This window comes from Dipodomys merriami, unplaced genomic scaffold, assembly GCF_024711535.1.
Source record: "Dipodomys merriami isolate MVZ:Mamm:240054 unplaced genomic scaffold, mDipMer1.0.p SCAF_123, whole genome shotgun sequence".
Classification (NCBI taxonomy): Eukaryota; Metazoa; Chordata; class Mammalia; order Rodentia; family Heteromyidae; genus Dipodomys; species Dipodomys merriami.
In genome coordinates, this window is record NW_027202527.1 from 501,923 (window position 1) to 524,767 (window position 22,845).

Below are 22,845 nucleotides of genomic sequence, written 5' to 3' on the forward strand. Positions count from 1 at the left end.
AAATAACCCGGCCTGGACTTTTCATTCTCTGACCAACGAGTAGCTAATACTACGTTCTATCCTCGTAAGTATTTCCACGAAGCATGTCCAACAACGCTACCCACCAAGTTAATGTGTGTTTCTCGGTCAGCAGCTGTACCTCTCTAGGGAGGAGTTTGTCAGCTAGCAAGTTTAGTGGCACAATTGCTGACGTAAGTCAACAAAGGTCACGTGAGACGATCCGTTAGCTCCCATAGGTCAACCTGGCTAGTTGTGGGGAGAAGACACAGCCTCTGAGTGGGGTTCACCTTTTGACCCAATCACCACTACGTTATGCTGCAGCTGGCTAAGTTTAATGTTCTAAGAATTTGTCTCTAATTCTGCAACATTACTACCTTCGGTCTTCTTCTACTAATCGTCTGCCAGCTGATATAACTTGCCGCGGAGCTCTGCTGTTCCTACGTTTATAGCTTTTGCCTTTGCTTTGTGTGTGTGTGTGTGTGTGTGTGTGTGTGTGTGTGTGTGTCTGTGTGTGTGTGTGTGTGTGTGTGTGTGTGTGTCTGTGTGTGTCTGTGTCTGTGTGTCTGTGTGTGGCTTTGCCAAAAGAGCAGATAAAGTTAGTCTTGCAATGTCAAGCTGCGTTTGAGGGTGTTATTTTAACATCTCGGTAAGGTGAATTTGGGAAAGCTGAGAGACATAGTGGTGGTGGTAAATTTGTTGCATTTTCATGAAATCCGGCGGACTGTCTCTCCCGACTGCCACTGCTACCTTCCATGATGACGAAAATAAAATGGCGGCGGAAAAAGCGAGTGGAGACGGCGAAGAGCTTACTCCCAGTCTAACTATAAAGGAGAAGGAGTCGCTCGATGGACTGGACAGGTACAGACAGCTGTCGCCGGGCAAGTTGGCTCCAGATGGGCTGGCGCCACTCTTCAGAAAGACTAAACTGAAGCTTGCCGGCGGTGGTGACTGGAGCTTGACCCTCGGGAAAGGACCAGTAAATACCTCTCTGAAATGAGTTTTAACAAGCCGTGTTTCTTCCCACAGCCGTCTCTTCGGATTCCTGAGCCTTCGCGACGATGGCGACAGGACGAAAACGCTACTTGGGAAGGTAAGGCAACTGCGAAAACCCTCTTTTGGCCTACGAGTTCTCGCTACTCCAGACCCAAGCCCCCTCATGTTCCGCCTGTCTTTGTGGCCGACAACAATGGCAAGACGCTTTCGAAAACTATTTCAAATCTGTATTGTCTTATTTATATCTGTCTTACTCCCCACTTTTTCCTGACTTTGAAGTAGCGCTTTAGAGCTGGGCCCAACAAAATGAATATTATTTATTGTCTGTTTTTTAATGGAACTTTTTTTTTTTTTTGCTGGTAAAGCTGATGATCTCTGGATTTAGCATCAAAGAACATGTATGAAGTTTTTAAATTTTATTACTTACATGCTTTCCCCTCCCCCACTTTAGTTCTCTACACTCGATATATCCCTTGTTTCAAAAGTAATAAATCAAAGGTAATTTATTACGCTAAAGATTAGGGTTTTTACCTGTGTACCGATTAATATATATTTGACCTGAAGTTGAATTATTTATATTTTTAGGATTTAACAACCTATACAAATAGTAGACAATGCCGTTTAGTTAATGGCTGCTATCAGGCAAGATGGCGGGAAACATTGACGAAAAATACAGGAAGCTTTAATAAAGGGAGAAGTTATAAACAAGGAAATCTTAGCTACGAAATAGTGAAGCATATTCTGGGGCTTAATAAAAATGTAGATTTCTTGTAAAAGAGTTCTTGTATCACATTCCATATCGAACACAACATTAAAAAGTCGAATATATTTATCAGTTTGAGGACATTTAGACATAAAAGTTATGTAACCTTCGTTTCTGTGGAATTTTATCAATCAAATTCTGGTTACAATGAGATTTATTTTCTGTCACTTACTATTATATGACTAGCCAAAGACAAGAAGCATGCTCCACTCAATCTTGTGTTACTGAAATCAGTAATTGAGAACTTGACAATATGACTTCAAATCACATATTCCTAGTTTTATTCTTTGGATAATATTGAAGAAGTTATAAATGAAAAAGTATGTTTATGTTAATTTCATACATATACACATTAGGTAATATTTTAATCATATTTACCATACTTATCTCTCAATTTCTTTTTTTTTTTTTGTCGGAGTGGGGCTTGAACTCTGGGCCTGGGTGCTGTCCCTCAGCTCTTCAACTCAAGGCTAGCATTCTACTACTTGGGCCACAGAGCCACTTTCACTTTCCTGAGTGGCTTATTGCAGATTAGAGTCTGATAACCTGTCCCTGCTAGGGCTGTCTTTGAACTAATCCTCAGAACTCAGCTTCCTGTGTGGCTAGGATTACAGGCATGAGCCATGGACGCCTGGCTCTTAATTTGTTTATGGTGAAAACTGAAAATTATTTCATATAGATTTTTAAAATGTACAGTATCTTAGTGATAGTGGAGCTGTTTGCTCCTTGACCAATCTTTCCCTCTCCCTCCTATGTGTCTGGTAACTACCATTCTCTTCTCATTTTTATAATGTCAGCATTTTAAAATTTCCCATGTTGTACTTGTCAGTGTCTAATTTACCTGGCATAATTATCTAAATTATCTAATTATTCATGTTGTTGTAAATACCAGGATTCCATTGTGTGTATCAACCATTCATGAGGATTTAATTTTCATAGATCTTTTTTTTGTCAATCCTGGGGCCTGAACTCTGGGCCTGGCCTCTGTCCCTCAGCTCTTTAGCTCAAGGCAGGAGCTCTACTGCTTGAGCCACAGAGCCACTTCAGTTTTCTGGTAGCTAATTGGAAATCAAAGTGTCGTGGACTTTCCTGCCCAGGCTTGTTTTGAACCGCCATCCTCAGATCTCAACCTCTTGAGTAGCTAGTATTACAAGTGAGAGCCACCAGCACCTGGCTTGGTGATGAGTCTTACAGACTCAGCTTCATTTTTTCCTTTATATAAAAAAGAAAATAATACTAAACATCTTTAAATAATTTGAATATTTTCAAAGTTGTAAGTTTAGTACATTAAAAAAGGATTTTAGGGAATGCGAAGGTGCTCAGCGGTAGAGTGCTTGCTTTGCATGCATGAGGCCCTGGGATTGATTCCACAGAAAAGGCCAGAAATGACGCTGTAGCTAAAGTTGTAGAGCACTAGCCTAAAGCTGAAGAACTCAGGGACAGCACCCAAGCCTAGAGTTCAATCCCACCACTGACCAAAAAAAAAAAAAGAAAAAAAGATTTGAAGTGAATGTTTAACTTACAGTTTGAAGTTGGTTGCATTAATAATATTTTAAAAAGAATGGAGTGGGGCCATGGTGGCACATGCCTGTAATCCTAGCTATTCAGGAGGTTGAGATCTGAGGATCATAGTTCAAAACCAGCTCCCACAGGAAAGTCTGTGAAACTCTCCTCTCCAATCAACCTCCAAGAAAATCGCAAGTGGCACTGTGGCCCAAAGTAGAATGCTAGCCTTGAGCAAAAGAGCTCAGGGATACCCTCCAGGCCCTGTGTTCAAGTCCAATGACCTGCCCCTTTTCTGCCCAAAAGAAAAAGAAGAAAATAATGGTCATTATTACTTTAGTTATAATAGGAAATAAGTTTGATTTATTTACAATATGGAATAATACCAGTTGAAAAAAAAATTTTGGGGGGGGGCAGTTCTGGGGCTTGAACCCAAGTCTGGCCTGAGCACTGTCCCTAAGCTTCTTTTGCTCAAGGCACTTGAGCCACTTCTGTTTTCTGTTTATGTGATAATGAGGAATGGAAACTAGGATTTCATGCATGCTAGGCAAGCACTCTACCTCTAAGCCACATACTAGCCAACCCTTTCCCCCTCCAAATACTTCAGTGTACATTTTTTTTCCAGTGAGTCATTGGTAATAGTATCAACTGGGAATGAGTTTTTCAACTGTTACTTGTACTAGATTTAAGTTATAATGAATTGTTTTCAAATATTGGTAGGATGTTGGGCATTTTTTCAACTTTAACTGCAATAATATTTTAACGCGAGAAGCTGTAAAGTGTAATTGTGTTTATGACAGACCATTAAATACAGTATAATTATGTATATTGTTAATTGAGATGAGATATTGATTTACTTTCATTTAGATTTGATTCATTAACATAACATTAAAGTTGTTTAATGAGTCTTCACATTGCAGTTGTGTTCATTTATATGTGGGCTTGCATCCACATGGAAATTTTTTTTCTTTTTTTTCCAGAGTCAGATAGTTGAACTAAGGCTTTCCTCTTGCGTGCTCATCTACTGAGATTCACTGTCATTCCCCTCTTTTCTGAATTAAGATGACTTTATTGAGGCACAGTTGATTTACACTAAAATGTATTTAAAACATATATATATATATATATATATTTTTTTTTTTTTTTGTCGGTCATGGGGCTTGAACTCTTGGCCTTGGCACTGTCCCTCAGCTCTTTCAGCTCAAGGCTAGTGTTCTACCACTTGAGCCACAGCACCACTTCCAGTTTTCTGGTGGTTTATTGAAGGTAAGAGTCTCACGGACTTTCCTGCCCCCAGCTGGCTTTGAACCATGATCCCAGATCTCAGCCTTTTGAGTAGCTAGGATTACAGGTGTGAGCCACCAGTGCCTGGCTACTTTTATTATATGTTGATATGCTTAAATATGTGAAGTTTTTGTCATCAAGACAAGTATAATATTACTTTCAAAAGTTTTGTTTATCCATTGAAACACTTTTCTCTTTTTTAATTTTGCCTATTCTGGGCTTGAACTCAGACTTTTTGTACTTTATTGTTCTATGCTAGCACTTCCTTCACTTTTGGCTTTGTAATGAACTCAGGACCTAGGTGCTGTCCCTGATCTAGTGCTCTACCACTTGACCTCCACTTTCTTATTTTTGGTGATTAGGACTCTTACAGACTTTTCTGCCCAGGATTGCTTTGACCTTTGATCCTTAGATCTGACCCACCTGGATAACTAGCATCAAAAACATTAGCTAATAGCTTACTTCTGGCTTTTTGCTGGTTAATTGAGCATAAGAGTCTCATATTTTAGCTGGGTGCTGGTGGCTCATAGCGGTAATCTTAGCTACTCAGGAGACTGAGATATGAGGATCATGGTTCAAAGCCAGCCCCGGTAAGAAAGGCTGTGAGACTCATTTCCATATAACCACCAAAACCCAAAGTGGTGTTATGGCTCAAATGGTACAGTTGCTAGCCTTGAGCTTAAGACCTGAGGGACAGCATTCAGGCCCAGAGTTCAAGCCCCACAACTGATCCAAAAAAAAAAAAAATCTCATATTTGTCTGCCTAAATTGCCCTGAAAGGTCAGTCTTTGGATCTCAGCTTGAGTACTGCTTTCTTGTTTAGTAATCAGTGGTTTTATTTATTCATTCATTGTGTCAGTACTAGGCCTTGAATCCAGAGCCTGCACACTATCTGTAGCACTCAAGTCTGGTGCTCTTGTGGTTTTCTACCCCTGTTTCCACAGTTAGGGATTTTCTTTGGTTAATTGGAGATGTGTCTCAGATAGCAAACTGCAATCCTCAGATCTGTGCCTCTGAGCAGCTAAGATTACAGCATTACCAGTACCCAGCTTCTTTCAGTTGTTGCAGCTAAGTTGTAGACATTTAACTTTTTTTTTCTTTCTGTGTTGTCCCAGGGGATTTAATTCAGGGTTGGGGTATTTTCCTTGAGTTTTTGGAAGACAAATGCACTACCACTTGAATCACAGCTCCAGTTAAGGCTTTTTGATGGTTTATTGGAAATGAGAATCTCATAATCTTTCCTATCCTGACTGGCTTTGAACTGGCTGTCTTCCAATCTCAACCTCCTATGTAGCTACAAGCATGAACCACCAGTACCTGGCAACTTCAACCATTTAAAAAAAATAGGCTTATTGCTCTAATTCCCATTTTACTAATGCTATTACTTTTGCATACTACGAATTTTGCTATTTTTATGTTTTTTTCTAGATATGTAAATTCTAGATATGTAAATTCTCCTATAATGTTTCTTTCTTTTTCTTTTTTTTGGGGGGGGGGTCCGGTTGTGGGGCCTCAACTCTGGGCTTGGGTGCTGTCCCTCAGCTCTTCAGCCCAAGGCTCGTGGTCTACCACTTGAGCCACAATGCTACTTCCGGCTTTTTTTTCTGCTTATATGGTGCTGAGGAATCAAACCCAGGTCCTCATGCATGCAAGGCAAGAGCTCTACCACTGAGCCACCTTCCCAGCTCCCTGATTCGTTGTTTGGTTAAACGCTCAAGATGTTTTCTCTCTACTTGGGAATAGTTCTGGGGTTTGAATTCAGAACCTAGCCTCTTGCTTGCTACATATGTTCTCTTTAACTTGAGCCATGCCTCTAGCATTTTTCTCCTTTAGATACATTTATATATCTTATACTGATAATATATGCAATGTGTTTTATATTATATAATATAAATATTATTATTATGTTAAATATTATATTGGTACATTATATCATATTGTATATTATGTAATAATTTATTAATATACTATAACACGCAATATATAATAGAACGTATAATAATAATATATGCAATATATTATAATAATATATAATACAATAATAACTACATATTATATAGTATAAAGCTGGGTGCTGGTGGCTCACACCTGTAATCCTAGGTTCTCGGGAGGCTGAGATATGAGGATTGTGGTTTGAAGCCATTGTGGGCAGGAATGTCCATGAAACTTCAATCAACCACTAGAAAACTAAAAGTAGAGCTGTGGCTCAAAGTGATAGAGTGTTAGTTAGCCTTGATCAAAAAAGATTAGGGACAGCATCTAGGCTATGAGTTCAAGCCCCAGAACAGACACATATATACACACATATATGTATGATTATACAGTATACAATATAATTATATATTATGATATATGTGTTAAAAATAACATATTGTCTATGTAATATATATATTTATTTTATTTTATTGTCAAGGTGTTGTACAAAGGGCTTACAGTTATATACATAGATATTGAGTACGTCGAACTTGTTACCTCTCGGTCATTTTTCTCCCACTTTTCTTCCCACAGCCAGTCCCCCAAGTTATGTAGTTCATTTCTAACATAATATCTTGTGAGTGTAATATATATTTTAATATTAAATTGTCTTGGCTTTTGATCCTAGGTTTTTGGCTTGGACTTGGTTCTGACTTTGATCTCCTTACCTCCACTTTCCTTTTTGTTTGAATGACAACTGTATTTCCATGTATTATAGATTTTTAATTTTCTGTTTTTGTGTTGATTTCCAGTTTTATTTTATTGTGATAGAAGATAACTATAGTTTTTGTTTTCTTCATTAAGACTTGTATTGGGGATCAATATGTAGTTGTGTTGCATTTGTTCCATACCCGCTTCAGAAGAATGTGTGCCTGCTTAATAATAGTGGTCTGTAGTTCTGTACCTAATTGAAATCAGCAGTTAAAGTATCCAATGTCCCAGTGTCTTCATTATTGTATTTACTTAATATAGTCATCATATTCTTTGGTGCTATAGTGTTAAGCCCTTATATGTTCATAATATTTAAAATAAAATTATATTATTATTTACAATGTATTTTTTCCTCTATATTTTTCTTGTCTATTTTGGCCAATAGCCACCTACAGTGTCTAGTTCCTATATAATAGTCTCTTCTTGATCTTTTTTTTGCCAGTCCTGGGGCTTGAAAATCTGGGTTTGGACACTGTCCCTGACCTTCTTTTGCTCAAGACTAGCTTTGTACAACTTGATCCAAGGCACTACTTCCAGCTTTTTCTGTGGTTAATAAGAGATAAGAATCTAGTGGACTTTCCTGCCCAGGCTGACTTCATGTCTTCTAAGTAGCTAGGATTATAGATGTGAGCCACCAAAGCCTGGCTTGATCTTTTTCTTTTCTTTTTTTGGGGGTGTCCTGAACTCTGGGTCTGGGTGCTGTCCCTCAGCTCTTCAGCTCAAGGCGCTCTACCACTTGAGCCACAGTGCCACTTCCGGCTTTATTCTTATGTGGTGCTGAGGAATCGAACCCAGGGCCTTATGCATGCAAGGCAAGCGCTCTACCACTGAGCCACCTTCCCAGCTCTGATCTTTTTCTTTTAACCATGAGGTCCTCAGATCTAAAGTAAGTTTTTGTTGGCATTGTGATCTTTGTTTTTCTATTCATTCATCCAATTTATCTGTTCTAATTGGAATTTTGCTTATTTATATCCATTACTTATATGTAAGAGTTCCTAATGTTATTTTGTTATTTTTTTACTTGTCTTAAAAGGTCTTTAATTCTCTTAGTATCTTTTTTTTAATCTTTTTTTTTTTTTGGTTCGTGGGATTTGAAATCTGCTCAAGGCCAGCGCTCAACTGCTTGAGCCACAGCACTACTTCCAGTTTTCTAGTGGTTTATTGGAGAGAGTCTCATGGGCTTTCCTGCGCAGGCTGGCTTTGAATCAGGATCCTCGGATCTCAGCCTTCTGAGTAGCTAGGATTACAGGGATGAGCCACCAGTGCCCAGCTTTCTCTTACTATCTTTGTGTTTTGTTTGATTTATTATTCTAATGATGTTTTGTTGGTAATGGTATTGTCTGTATGTTCTGGTACTGGGATTCTTTCAGTTCTCTTATTTATCATGCCAAATACTATATCCATATGTTAGGTCTCCAGTCTGTCATTTTGTGGGTTAATTTTACTAGAGTTTCATAGACTTTTGTGCTCCTACTAGCTTTTAGTTTTAATGTTCCTGAGTAGCTAGGATTATAAGTATGGGCAACCTGCACTCGTGCCCAGCTTAGCCAAATTTTGATGTTTCACTTTTTGTTTCACTCTTATTTTCACTTTATGGTAAAGCTATAACAGGTTTATATTTTCTAGGTGATTTTAGGGGAAATACCAAGATTTGAACGCAGCGTTGTGTTTGGCAGCCAGTATTCTGCCAATTGTCCCATAACCGTGGTCCTATACTTACTTCTTCTTTATTTTTTTTTTTTTGGTCACGTGGCTTGAACTTGGCCTGGGCTTTTGTCCCTTAACTCTTCAGCTCTTCAGCTCAAGGCTAGCGCTCTACCACTTGAGCCACAGCTCCACTTCCAGTTTTTCTAGTGGTTTATTGGGGAGTCTCTCAGACTTACCTCCCAGGGCTGGCTTTGAACAGTGATCCTCAGATCTCAACCTCCTGAGTAGCTAGGATTGCAGGTGTGAGTCACTGCGCCCAGCTTACTTTTTTTTGGGGGGGGTCCGCTCATGGGGCCTGAACTCTGGGCCTGGGCGCTGTCCCTCAGCTCTTCAGCTCAAGGCTAACACTCTACCACTTGAGCCACAGCGCCACTTCTGGCTTTTTTCTTTATGTGGTGTTGAGGAATCGAACCCAGGGCCTCAGGCATGCAAGGCAAACGCTCTACCACTGAGCCACCTTCCCAGCCCCACTTTTTTTTTTTTAAATGGTGGAGAAAGATCACATTTGGAATTAGCCAGCTGGATTGAGTTTCGGTGATTCGAGTTTTGTTGGCAAGATCTAAAACATAATAATCAGTGTTAGTCGAACATATGCTTTCTTTCCACTAGGTCTTATGGTATGACCTTAGTCCTGTCACCATTGTAGAGCTTTTTTTCACATTTGCAAAGAACATTCATGTTCTTTTATCTTCTTCATGGCTGAGTCAATGATCAGGAGGATCTTGATGAGGCATTCTTATGAGGAAATTTGGCTCTCTCCAAAGCTGCAAAGTCCTGGTCCACTGGAAGATTGGTGAAGTGCCTGTATTTTTTTATTTTTTGTTGGTCAAGGGACTGGCTCAAGACTAGCATTCTGCAACTCTGAGCCGCACAATACAGGTTGGCTTTGAACTGTGATCTGCATATCTCAGCCTCTTCTGACTATAGCTAGGATTACAGGCATGAGGATTGGTCTCTGGCTTTTTTTTTTTTTTTTTTTTTCTTTTGTGGCTGGGATGCCTTTCATTACTGCCTTTCTTGGGCTTCAAGTCTTTGCCTTGGCTTTGGCTTTAGGAAGGGCAGGAGCTTCCTTATTCATTTTGGTCATCATCTTGGTGAAAAGGGTCCAAAATTTACATTTTGTGCCTAAAAAATTAAATACTCCCTGATACCTGTGGCTCATACTTGTAATCCTAGGTACTCAGGAGGCTGAGGTATGAGAATCCTGTTTGAAGCTAGCCTGAGAGGTAAAGTTCATGAGACTCTCCAATTACCCACCAAAAAGCCTCAGGTGGACCTGTGGCTCAAATGTTAGAGCATTAGTTAGCCTTGAACAAAAAAAGCACAGGAGCAGCATCCAGTCCCTTATTTCAAGCTCTAGGATTGGCATGTGCAAGTCTCTCTCTCTCACACACACACACACACAGAGTTAGCTACTAGTTTTTGTTTTTAGCCACATTGTTCGTTCTGTTACTAGGTACTTTTAAAAGGAGTGTTATTATTAGTTATTAGTTATTATTCATATACTTACCCTTAAGAATTGTGTATGTAGAAGGGCTGGGAAGGTGGCTTAGTGGTAGAGTGCTTGCCTTGCCATGCATGAGGCCCTTGTTTCAATTCCTCAGCACCATAGAAGCAGAAAAAGCTAGAAGTGGTGTCATGGCTCAAGTGGCTAGCCTTGAGCTGAAGAGCTGAGGGACAGTGCCCAGGCCCAGAGTTCAGACCCCATGACTGACCAAAAAAAAGAAAAAAAAGAATTGTTTATGTAAGTGGATGCACATGTTTCAACTCATGAACTCATACTCTTGTCTTTTTCAAAGTATTCTAACCTAATCTATACATCCATATTTGGCATGTTGGTGGTTAATTAGAGGTAACTCACTTTTCTACATGGTTTGGTTTTGAACTGAGATCCTCAGATCCCAACCTTGTGAGTAACTAGGAGTTCAAGTATGGGCTACCAGTACCTGACAAGAAATTTCTTTGATATAGTTTTGTACTGCTAATTCTTTCTTTTTAACTTGTGGAGTTCCTTTCAACATTCCTGGAATTCTGCTGATGAACTTTTTGCTTTGCTTATCTGAGAATGACCTTCTTTTTGCAAGCAAAGCCTAGAGAAACACGAGGTAGTACAAGAAGTTAGTGAAGTTAAGTTCCAGTGAAACTTTAATTAAATCTTCCATTTGCCTAGGCTCTTCTGTATCCACATTAAGTTCTATGAATCTGTGTTACTCTGTTTCTGTTTTGTTTTTTTTTTCCTTTTTTTTTTTTTTGTGTCGGTTGTGGGGCTTGAACTCTGATCCTGGGCACTGTCTCTCAGCCTTTTTGTGTTCAAAGCTAGCATTCTACCACTTGAGCCACAGCGCCACTTCGGTTTTTGAGTAATTAATTGTAAATAAGAATCTCAGGAATTTTCTGCCTGCGCTGGCTTCAAACCATGATCCTCAGTTCTCAGCCTCCTAACTATCTAGAATTACAGGTAAGAGCCACCAGTGCCCAGCTACTCTCTTGTTTTGTTTTTTTTTTTTAAATTTTTTTATTGTAAAGATACTATACAGAGGGTTACAGTTACGTGAGTGAGGTAATGAGTACACTTCCTCTTGAGCATTGTTACCCCCTCCATTGTTTTCCCCCTACCATCCCCTCCCTCCCTCCCTTCCCCAAGGTTCTTTTTTTTTTTTGATTGTGATTAAGTGATTACTTAATTTCGGTAATTCACAGTATTGTGGAATAATGATGCTCATTTAAAGTCACAAGTTCATTCTAACTTTCCTGGAGCAAATTGTCTATCACAGTCTATAATATATAACGGTGCTCACATGTTATATACCATATATGTGATCAGCAGCATGGGGATATTTGGAAGTGGTTCAACCAGATGAGTGGGAGTTCTTTGTTTCTTAAGTCCTGTTAGTTTTGTCATATCACCTAACATTTTGGATTCATCATCCACTTATCAGGGAGACCATGTACTGTTTGTCTCTTCGTTCTTGGCTTACCTCGCTCAACATGATTCCTTCTAGCTCCATCCATTTCCCTGCAAATGCCATTATTTTGTCATTTCTAATGGCTGCATAGTATTCCATTGTGTATAGATACCACAATTTTTGGATCCATTCATCTGTGGTGGGGCATCTAGGTTGTTTCCATATCCTAGCTATTGCGAACAGTGCTGCAATAAACATGGAGGTGCACGTGTCCTTGTATATTGGTTCCTGTTGTTCAGGGTAGATGCCTAGAAGTGGTATGACTGGGTCGTAAGGGAGGTCAATCTTTAGCTTTCTAAGGACCCTCCAGACTGCTTTCCAAAGTAGTTGTATGAGTGTACATTCCCACCAGCAGTGTAATAGCATTCCTCGTTCTCCACATCCCCTCCAGCATTTGTCATTGGCTGATTTGTGGATGTGGGACATTCTGACTGGGGTAAGGTGGTATCTCAGGGTTGTCTTTATTTGCATTTCCTTCACCACCAGGGATGATGAACATTTCCTCATGTGTTTCTTTGCCATTTTTATTTCTTCATTTGAGAAGTCCCTCTTTAGTTCCCTTGCCCATTTAGTAATTGGTTTGTTAGGTTTGGGAGGGATTAGTTTCTTGAGTTCCCTGTATATACAGGATGTTAACCCCTTGTCTGATATATTGCTGGTAAATATTTTTTCCCAATTAGTTGGTTGTCTTTCTAGCTTGGTTGCGATAGCTTTATCTGTGCAGAAGCTTTTTATTTTAAGGTAGTCCCATTTGTCGAGTCTCTCTCCAACTTGTTGTGACCCTGGGACTCTGTTCAGGAAGTTCCTTCCTGTGCCTATTAGTTCAAGTGTCTCTCCTACTCTGTCCTGCAGTAGTTTCAGAGATTCAGGTTTAATGTTAAGGTCTTTAATCCATTTTGAGTTGATGTTGGTGCATGGTGATAGGCTGGGGTCCACTTTTAGTTTTCTGCATGTGGCTGCCCAGTTTTCCCAGCACCAGCGGTTGAAGAGGCTGTGTTTCTTCCATTGTATGTCTTTGGCTCCTTTGTCGAATATCAGCTGGCTGTAGGCCTGTGGATTTATTTCTGGATCTTCTATTCTGTTCCATTGGTCTTCGGGTCTGTTTTTGTGCCAGTACCATGCTGTCTTTGTTATTATAGCTCTGTAGTAGAGTTTGAAGTTCGGCATGGATAGCCCTCCCATATTGTCTTTATCCCCTAGAATTGTTTTGGCTATTCTAGGTCTTTTGTTGTTCCATATGAATTTTTGGACTGTTTTCTGTATTTCAGAGATGTACGTCATTGGGATTTTAATAGGAATTGCGTTGAATTTGTATATTAGTTTTGGAAGTATTACCATCTTTACTATATTAAGTCGGCCTATCCAAGAGCATGGGAGGTCTTTCCATTTCCTAGTGTCTTCTGCAATTTCTTTCTTTAACTTTTTATAGTTCTCATTAAATAGTTCTTTTACATCTTTGGTTAGGTTAATTCCTAAATATTTTATTTTTCGGGAGGTTATTGTGAATGGGGTTGCTCCCTTTATTTCCCTCTCTTCCTGTACATTATCAGTGTATAGGAAGGCAACTGATTTTTGTGGGTTTATTTTGTATCCTGCTATTTTGCCAAAGTGATTTATGATTTCTAAGAGTTTGGGGATGGAGTTTTTGGGATCTTGGAGGTATAGTATCATGTCGTCTGCAAAAAGGGATAGTTTAACTTCTTCTTTTCCTATGCGGATCCCTTTAATGTCTTTTTCTTGCCTTATTGCCCTGGCTAAGGGTTCTAGGACTATATTGAAGAGGAGTGGAGACAGTGGGCATCCTTGCCTTGTTCCTGATTTTAGGATAATTGGTTGTAGCTTTTCCCCATTAAGTATAATATTGGCTATTGGTCTGTCATAAATGGCTTTTATTGTTTTTAGAAATGTTCCTTCTATTCCTATTTTCTCCAGAGCTTTTAGCATGAATGAATGTTGAATTTTGTCAAAGGCCTTTTCTGCATCTGTGGCGATAATCATGTGATTCTTGACCTTGGCTCTGTTGATATGTTGGATTACATTTATTGACTTACGTATGTTAAACCATCCCTGTGTCTCTGGGATGAAGCCTACCTGGTCATAGTGAATTATTTTTTTTATGTGTTTCTGGATTCTGTTAGCTAGAATCTTGTTAAGGATCTTTGCATCTGTGTTCATCAAGGAGATTGGCCTGTAATTCTCCTTTTTGGTTGGGTCTTTGCCTGGTTTGGGGATGAGTGTGATATTGGCTTCGTAGAATGAGTTTGGGATAGCTCCTTCCTTCTCTGTTTCTCTGAAGAGCTTGAGGAGTATGGGTATTAGTTCTTGTTTAAAGGTCTTATAGAATTCTGCTGTGAATCCATCTGGTCCTGGGCTTTTTTTGTTGGAAGACTTTTGATAGCTTCCTGTATCTCATTATAGGATATTGGCTTATTTAATTGGTTAACTTCTTCTTTGCTCAGTTTGGGCAATTTGTATTTTACTCTCTTGTTTTTTGAAGATTTAAAAAAATTTTTTTTACAAAAGAAGGGTGGGGTGGTTATTTTGATAGGCATAACATATTGTAGATTATCCTTCCATGAACTAGTAAATATTTAAATTAGTTACCACTTAAATTTATTTTATTATGCCATCAACAGCTGATTAAAAAGAGCCAAATATTTCTAGTAAAAAAAAATTCCTACTCAGCCAGGTGCTAGTGGCTCACACCTGTAATAGTAGCTGTTTAGGAGACTGAGACGGTTCAAAGCCAGCCTGGGCAGCAAAGTCTATGACTCTTATCTCTTGAGCTCTGTAGCCCAAGTGGTAGAACGCTAGCCTTGATCTGAAGAGCATAAAAACAATATTCAGGCCCAGTGTTCAAGCCCCACAACCAAAAAATAAAAAACAAACTATACTCAAAAGATAAAATGTATCTGGGGATATATTCAATGTTCAGTCAAACAAAATACCTTTTGTATTTTATTTATTTATTTACTTTTTATTTTTTTGGTCCGGTCTTGTGCCTGAACTCTGGGCCTGGGTGCTGTCCTTCAGCTCTTCAGCTCAAGGCTAGCACTCTACCACTTGAGCCACAGAGCCACTTCCGGGTTTTTTCTTTTTGCTTATGTGGTGCTGAGGAATCGAACCCAGGGCCTCAGGCATGCAAGGCAAGCGTTCTACCACTGAGCCACCTTCTCAGCCCCTTACTTTTTATTTTTTATTGCTAGTCTACTAGGTCTTGAACTTAGAGCATGGGCAGTATTCCTGAGCTCCTTTTGTTCAAGGTTAGTAGCACTCTACCAACCAAGCCACAGCTCTATTTCCAGCTTTTTTCATACTTAATTGGAGATAAGAGTCTCCCAAGCAAGCTTGGGCTGGCTCAAACTGTGATCCCTAAAGTTAGTTGATAAATGTTTTTAGTTGTAATTTCTATTCCTTTCTAGATTTTTATTTTGTGTTCTTCTTTTTCCCTTCCTTGTTTCCTTGTTTCCTTCCTTCCTTCCTCTCTTATTTGAACTAAAGATTGAGCCCAACTCTCAGCCTTACGTTTAGATATGTTATGCCGAGTATGTGTGTGTGTTTGTATGTGTGTGTTTATAAATACTGAGACCTGAACTTGAACTCAGGGCCTCATGTTTTTGTTTTTTTTTTTTTATTGTAAAGATACTATACAGAGGGTTATGGTTACATGAGTGAGGTAATGAGTACACTTCCACTTCCTCTTGAACATTGTTACCCCTTCCATTGTTTTCCCCCTACCATCCCCTCCCTCCCTCCCTTCCCCAAGGTTCTTTTTTTTTTTTTTTTTTTTGATCGTGATTAAGTGATTACTTAATTTCCGGAAATTCACAGTATTGTGGAATAATGATGCTCATTTAAAGTCACAAGTTCATTCTAACTTTCCTGGAGCAAATTGTCTATCACAGTCTGTAATATATAACGGTGCTCATATGTTATATACCATATATGTGATCAGCAGCATGGGGATATTTAGTAGTGGTTCAACCAGATGAGTGGGAGTTCTTTGTTTCTTAAGTCCTGTTAGTTTTGTCATATCACCTAACATTTTGGATTCATCATCCACTTATCAGGGAGACCATGTACTGTTTGTCTCTTCGTTCTTGGCTTACCTCGCTCAACATGATTCCTTCTAGCTCCATCCATTTCCCTGCAAATGCCATTATTTTGTCATTTCTAATGGCTGCATAGTATTCCATTGTGTATAGATACCACAATTTTTGGATCCATTCATCTGTGGTGGGGCATCTAGGTTGTTTCCATATCCTAGCTATTGCGAACAGTGCTGCAATAAACATGGAGGTGCACGTATCCTTGTATATTGGTTACTGTTGTTCAGGGTAGATGCCTAGAAGTGGTATGACTGGGTCGTAAGGGAGGTCAATCTTTAGCTTTCTAAGGACCCTCCAGACTGCTTTCCAAAGTGATTGTATGAGTGTACATTCCCACCAGCAGTGTAATAGCGTTCCTCGTTCTCCACATCCCCTCCAGCATTTGTCGTTGGCTGATTTGTGGATGTGGGACATTCTGACTGGGGTAAGGTGGTATCTCAGGGTTGTCTTTATTTGCATTTCCTTCACCACCAGGGATGATGAACATTTCCTCATGTGTTTCTTTGCCATTTTTATTTCTTCATTTGAGAAGTCCCTCTTTAGTTCCCTTGCCCATTTAGTAATTGGTTTGTTGGGTTTGGGAGGGATTAGTGTCTTGAGTTCCCTGTATGTACAGGATGTTAACCCCTTGTCTGATATATTGCTGGTAAATATTTTTCCCAATTAGTTGGTTGTCTTTCTAGCTTGGTTGCGATAGCTTTATCTGTGCGGAAGCTTTTTATTTTAAGGTAGTCCCATTTGTCGAGTCTCTCTCCAATTTGTTGTGACCCTGGGACTCTGTTCAGGAAGTTCCTTCCTGTGCCTATTAGCTCAAGTGTCTCTCCTACTCTGTCCTGCAGTAGTTTCAGAGATTCAGGTTTTTAATCCATTTTGAGTTGATGTTGGTGCATGGTGATAGGCTGGGGTCCACTTTTAGTTTTCTGCATGTGGCTACCCAGTTTTCCCAGCACCAGCGGTTGAAGAGGCTGTGTTTCTTCCATTGTATGTCTTTGGCTCCTTTGTCGACTATCAGCTGGCTGTAGGCCTTGTGGATTTATTTCTGGATCTTCTATTCTGTTCCATTGGTCTTCGGGTCTGTTTTTGTGCCAGTACCATGCTGTCTTTGTTATTATAGCTCTGTAGTAGAGTTTGAAGTTCGGCATGGATAGCCCTCCCATATTGTCTTTATCCCCTAGAATTGTTTTGGTTATTCTAGGTCTTTTGTTGTTCCATATGAATTTTTGGACTGTTTTCTGTATTTCAGAGGTGTACGTCATTGGGATTTTAATAGGAATTGCGTTGAATTTGTATATTAGTTTAGGGCCTCATGTTTTTACTTAGCTTTTTTTTTTTTTCCTGGTCCTGGTACATGAAATCAGGTCATGGGATGTTATTGCGCTCCTGGTGTTTAAATGGGGATGACTGTCCTGGACTCTACTGCCTGAGCTGGATTTGAACCACAATCCTTACATATGAGTCTCCTTATGAATTATAATTACAGTTAAGAGTCACCAATGCTCAACTCAAGGTTGGAGGTCTACCACTAGAGCTATAGCTTTGCATCTCGTACTAAGCTCCTTGAGCTATACTTCCAGTTTGGTAATTTTCTTGTTTATTTTATTTATTTATTTATATTTTTGGGTCCAGTCGTGGGGCCTGAACTCTGGGCCTCGGTGCTGTCCCTCAGCTCTTCAGCTCAAGGCTATCGCTCTACCACTTGAGCCACAGCACCACTTTCCAGCTTTTTCTTTTTGCTTAGCTGGTATTGAGGAATCGAACCCAGGGCCTCATGCATGCAAGGCAAGCGTGCTACCACTGAGCCACCTTCCCAGCACCTTGTGTATTGTAATTGGAGCCTCTTGGACTTTTCTCGCTCATCTGGCTTTGAACCACCATGTTCTAGTTCTTAGCCTCTAGAGTTGCTAGGATTATAGCTCTCAGCCAATAGCACTCAATAGAAAAGAAGCAGTTTTATACTTGCTTTCTTTCACTAATGGTAAATTTAGACTGCTTAACTTTATGGCAGTGAAACTGTATAAAATGTATTCTGTTCTTCTTACTCTCCTTCCTCTTACTTGGAGATTCATCCATTTGGTTATGGGTATAAATAACTTACTTATTTTTTTCTTTTCTTTTTTTTTTCTTTTTGTGTCAGTTGTAGGGCTTGAACTCAGGGCCTGGGTGTTGGCCCTGAGCCTCTTTGTGCTCAAAGCTGTTGCTCTATCACATAAGCCACAATACCACTTCCAGTTTTTGAGTGATTAATTAGAGATTAAGTCTCTGGGAGACTTTTCTGTCTGAGCTGGTTTTGAACTACAATCCTCAAATCTCAGCATCCTGAATAGTTAGGATTAAGACAGGAGCCACTAATGCCTGATTAACTTACTTATTCTTTTTGTTTGTTTGTTTGTTTGGGGGGGGGTCCAGTCGTGGGGCCTGAACTCTGGGCCTGGCGCTGTCCCTCAGCTCTTCAGCTCAAGGCTAGCGCTCTACCACTTGAGCCACAGTGCCACTTCCAGCTTTTTTCTTTTTGCTTATGTGGTGCTGAGGAATCAAACCCAGGGGCTCAGGCATGCAAGGCAAGTGCTCTACCACTGAGCCACCTTCCCAGCCCTAGCACTTCTTCTTGAAAGACTTATTTTTTAGTTGGTGGAAATATCTGACTCTGGCTTGTTTTTCCTTTGCTTTTTAGTTTAATTTTATTATTATCGTTGTTTTGTGCTGGTACTGTAGCTTGAACTCACTGGTATTTTCACTTAACTTGACTGGCTGTCTACTACTTGAGTCATTCTTCCAGGCTTTCATTTGCTAAATGGTTGGGGATAGAATTTCTAGGATTTATGTGAGAGGGCTGCCTTCAAACCATAGGTCTCCCCTCATCCTGCTGAATAGCTAGGATTATGGATATAAGCTACCAGTACCCGATTTAGTTTTTATTTTCTTTTACTATTGACCATTAGTGTTGAATATTGGAATGTGTGTCTGTGTTCTTTTTGTGTTAGAAGCTTATGAAAAATAACTGAACAATTGAAAGACAATTTATAGTATTAATAAAAGGGATCAGACTCCAGGAAAGTCTCTAAAAGGGAGGAAATTTTCCTAAACCTTGTATATGAAAGACATATTACAAAAGAATAATTTTAGGTCACATGAAGGTAATCCAAAAAAGTTCACTAATAAAGTAAAGCAAAGGAAGCATGGTACATACCCCAGAAATAGATGTAGATACATATGATAACTGCTATAAGTATTCTAATGTCAGGGACATATAGATAGATAGATAGATAGATAGATAGATAGATAGATAGATAGATAGATAGATAGATAGATAGATAAAAGAGCAGGGTTTATCTTATTATATTTTTTGGGGGGGGTCCAGTTGTGCTCAAGCACTCTACCACTTGAGCCATAGAGCCACTTCCGGCTTTTTTTTTTTTTCTGCTTATGTGGTGCTGAGGAATTGAACCCAGGGCCTCATGCCTACAAGGCAAGCGTGCTACCACTGAGCCATCTTCCTAGATCTGAGTTGTTCCTTTTAAGATGATATTCATCCTTGAGGCAAGGTGCCAGTGGCTCATACCTGTACTACTACCTACTCAGGAGGCTGAGATCTGAGGATGGTGGTTCAAAGGCAGCCTAGGCAGAAAATAATTCTTACCTCTAATTAAGCACTCAAAAAACAGAAATGGAGATGTGGCCCAAAGCAGTAAAGTGCTACCTTGAGCAAAGGAGTTCATGGATAGAACCCCTACCCTGAGGCCAAGCCCCACCACCAAAGAAAAAGAAAAGATGTTATCAGTCCTTGAGATAATTCTTTTTCTTTGTAAACTCTTTCGATCAAAGGAGTCATTTTACCAAATGTTACTTTCTGGCAGTCTTTCAGGTGTCTTTTTAGTTCTGAGAGTGTGCTCGTTATTTGGGGAAGTGGTCAAGGTCTTTTCTCCACTTCCTCTTCCACATTCTTTTTTTTTTTTTGCTTTGAGTGTCTGTGTGCTTTTAATCCAGTTATTCTCCAATTCAATGTTTATTTTTTATTTTTTAGCTACTGTTTCTCATGTCTCACTTATCCGTTAGTGATAGTTATTTGATAAATGTTCTCTTTCTCCCTTTCTCTCTCTCTGTCTCATACACACACACACACACACACACACACACACACGCACAGAATTCTGAAATCTGTTATATTCAGTTGTATTTATAACACAACTCAATTTTTTTATTTTTGGGTCCTGTCGTGGGGCCTGAACTCTGGGCCTGGGCGCTGTCCCTCAGCTCTTCAGCTCAAGGCTAGCGCTCTACCACTTGAGCCACACTTCTGACTTTTTTCTTTTTTGCTTATGTGGTGCTGAGGAATCGAACCCAGGGCCTCATGCATGCAAGGCAAGCGTTCTACCATTGAGCCACCTTCCCAGCCCCAGCACATCTCAATTTACATTAACCATATTTTAAATGTTTAAAGATTACATTGATCTAGCAATGGTGGTACATAATTGTGATCTGTACACATGGGATTTAGAGGGTGATTTTCAAGGCTAGTTGGTGCTATAGATTGTCTAGTAGTAACATATTGAAAAATTTCTGAACAAGTGAGAGACAGTGGCTCAGGCCTATGGTCCTAATTATCTTAGAGGCTGATTTGGAAGGATTGTGATATAAAGCCATTGATTGAGAATATCATCAATCAATATTTCAACCAATATAATTTGGGACTGTTACTTATTTTGGAAGCTATGATTGGGAGGCTTGTGGTTACAAGATAGCCTGGAGAGCCGGGCGCTGCCTGTAATCCTAGCTACTCAGGAGGCTGAGATCTGAGGATCGCGGTTCAAAGCCAGCCCGGGAAGGAGAGACCGTGAGACTCCTCTCTCCAATAAACCACCAGAAAACCGGAAGTGGCGCTGTAGCTCAAGTGGTAGAGCGCTCGCCCGGGAAGGAGAGACCGGGAGACTCCTCTCTCCAATAAACCACCAGAAAACCGGAAGTGGCGCTGTAGCTCAAGTGGTAGAGCGCTCGCCTTGAGCTGAAGAGCTCAGCGCCCAGGCCCAGAGTTCAAGCCCCACGGCCAACCAAAAAAAAAAAAAACAAGATAGCCTGGAGAAAAATAAAAATAAGCCGAGCACTGATGGCTTAGCTACCCAGGAGGTTGAGATCTGAGGACTGTGGGTCATAGCCAGCCTGGGGACGAAAGTCCAAGATAATCTTATCTCCAGTGAACCACTCAGAAAACTGGAAGTGGCACTGTGGTTCAAGTGGTAGAACGCTAGCCTTGAGCTGAGGAACTGAGGGATAGCACCCGGGCCCAGAGTTCAAGCCCCTCCTATAATCATAATTACTCGGGAAGCTGAGACTGAAAGGATCAAGATATGAAGTAAGCCCAGGCTGTAAAGACCAGAAGACTTTATCTCCAATTAGATAGCAATGTGACAGATAAGACTTGGCTCAAGTGATAGAATGCCTGCTATGAGCTAGAAAGTCTGTTGAGAGTATGAGGTTCAAGTACAAGCCTTGTACCAGCACTTGAACTGAGTTCTAACCATATGCACACACACACAAGGTATATGAGACTCTATCTTACTGGAAGAAGGGAGATGTGCTGGTATGTGCTTATCATCTCAACTTGATGGGGAACTGAAAATAGAATTGTAGTTCAGGTGCTGAGTTGGCATAAAATGAGACCCTGTCTCAAAAAGTACAAATGTCACCAGACATTGTGAATGTGTACCTAAAGTCCTAGCTACTCAGGAGGCTGAGTTTAGAAAATGGAGCATTAAGCAGACTGGCCCCAAGAGACTCTTTTTCTCTAGTTAGCCAGCAAAAAGCTACAGCTCAAAGTGAGAGCTCAAGGTCCTGAGTTCAAGCACTTGCTAGTTCAAGTACTAGCATACACAAAGGAAAGAAACAAAATACAAAGGAGTATTGTGGGCGTGGTGCTATACTTGACTAACAAATATAGAGCATAGAGTTCAAGTCCATAGACAAAACACTAAATAATAAATGAAAAAAATACCTCTATATACTGAATTAAATTTTCCTTTTCCTGTTTGAAAATAAATATTTTTGTATGTGTGCTGGTCCAAGGACTTGACCTAGTACCAGGTCATGTACCAGAACTAGGTGCTGTATCTTAGCTTATTAACTTAAGTTACAGCTTTGCCTCTTGAACCTTTCCTCCATTGGTGCTTTTTGTTCCTTAATGGGAGATAAAAGTCCCACGGATTTCTCTCCCCTGGCTGTCTCTGAACCATGATCTCTCAGATCTGTCTCTTGAGTAGCTTGGATTACAGGTGTGAGCCTTCTGTGCCTAGCTTGAAAGTAGTTTTGCTGTATGAACTAGTACTAAAGTAACAGTGGTATTTTTAGCTTCTATGTAACATTTTATTTGTTTATTTTATTTTATTGTTTTGTCAGTCCTGGGGCTTTAACTCTGGGCCTGAGCGCTGTCCCTTAGCTTTTCAGCACAAGGCTAGCGCTCTACTGCTTGAGCCACAGCACCACTTTGGGTTTTCTGAGTGTTTGTTGGAGATAAAGAGTTTCACGAACTTTGCTACCCAGGATGGCTTTGAACCCAGATCCTCAGATCTCAGCTTCCTGAATAGCTAGGATTATAGGCGTGAGCCATCGGCGCCTGGCTTCTATGTTTAATGTGCTCTTATATTATTTTATTGGGCAGTTTTTATTCCCTTATTTTAGCTGAGGAAGAATTTAGGTTATGGCTCCATTAATTCTTTTTTTCTTTTTGGGGGTCCAATCATGGGGCCTGAACTCTGGGCCTGGGCGCTGTCCCTCAGCTCTTCAGCTCAAGGCTAGTGCTTTACCACTTGAGCCACAGCACCACTTCCGGCTTTTTTCTTATGTG

At 40.0% G+C, this 22,845-nt stretch overlaps 1 protein-coding gene across 6 annotated transcripts in view; it reads left to right on the plus strand.

Moving 5' to 3' along the window:
* The first annotated feature begins 282 nt into the window (after positions 1-282).
* LOC138823808 (lysine-specific demethylase 6A-like) overlaps positions 283-22,845 on the plus strand; it is a 172,552-nt gene continuing 149,989 nt past the window's right edge. For all 6 annotated transcript variants that reach the window (XM_070017362.1, XM_070017368.1, XM_070017363.1 and 3 more), the window contains exons 1-2: positions 283-858; positions 1,027-1,090. In XM_070017362.1, the coding sequence (XP_069873463.1) occupies positions 707-858; positions 1,027-1,090 (216 nt within the window). In that variant the 5' untranslated portion in view covers positions 283-706. The remainder of the gene's footprint in view (positions 859-1,026; positions 1,091-22,845) is intronic.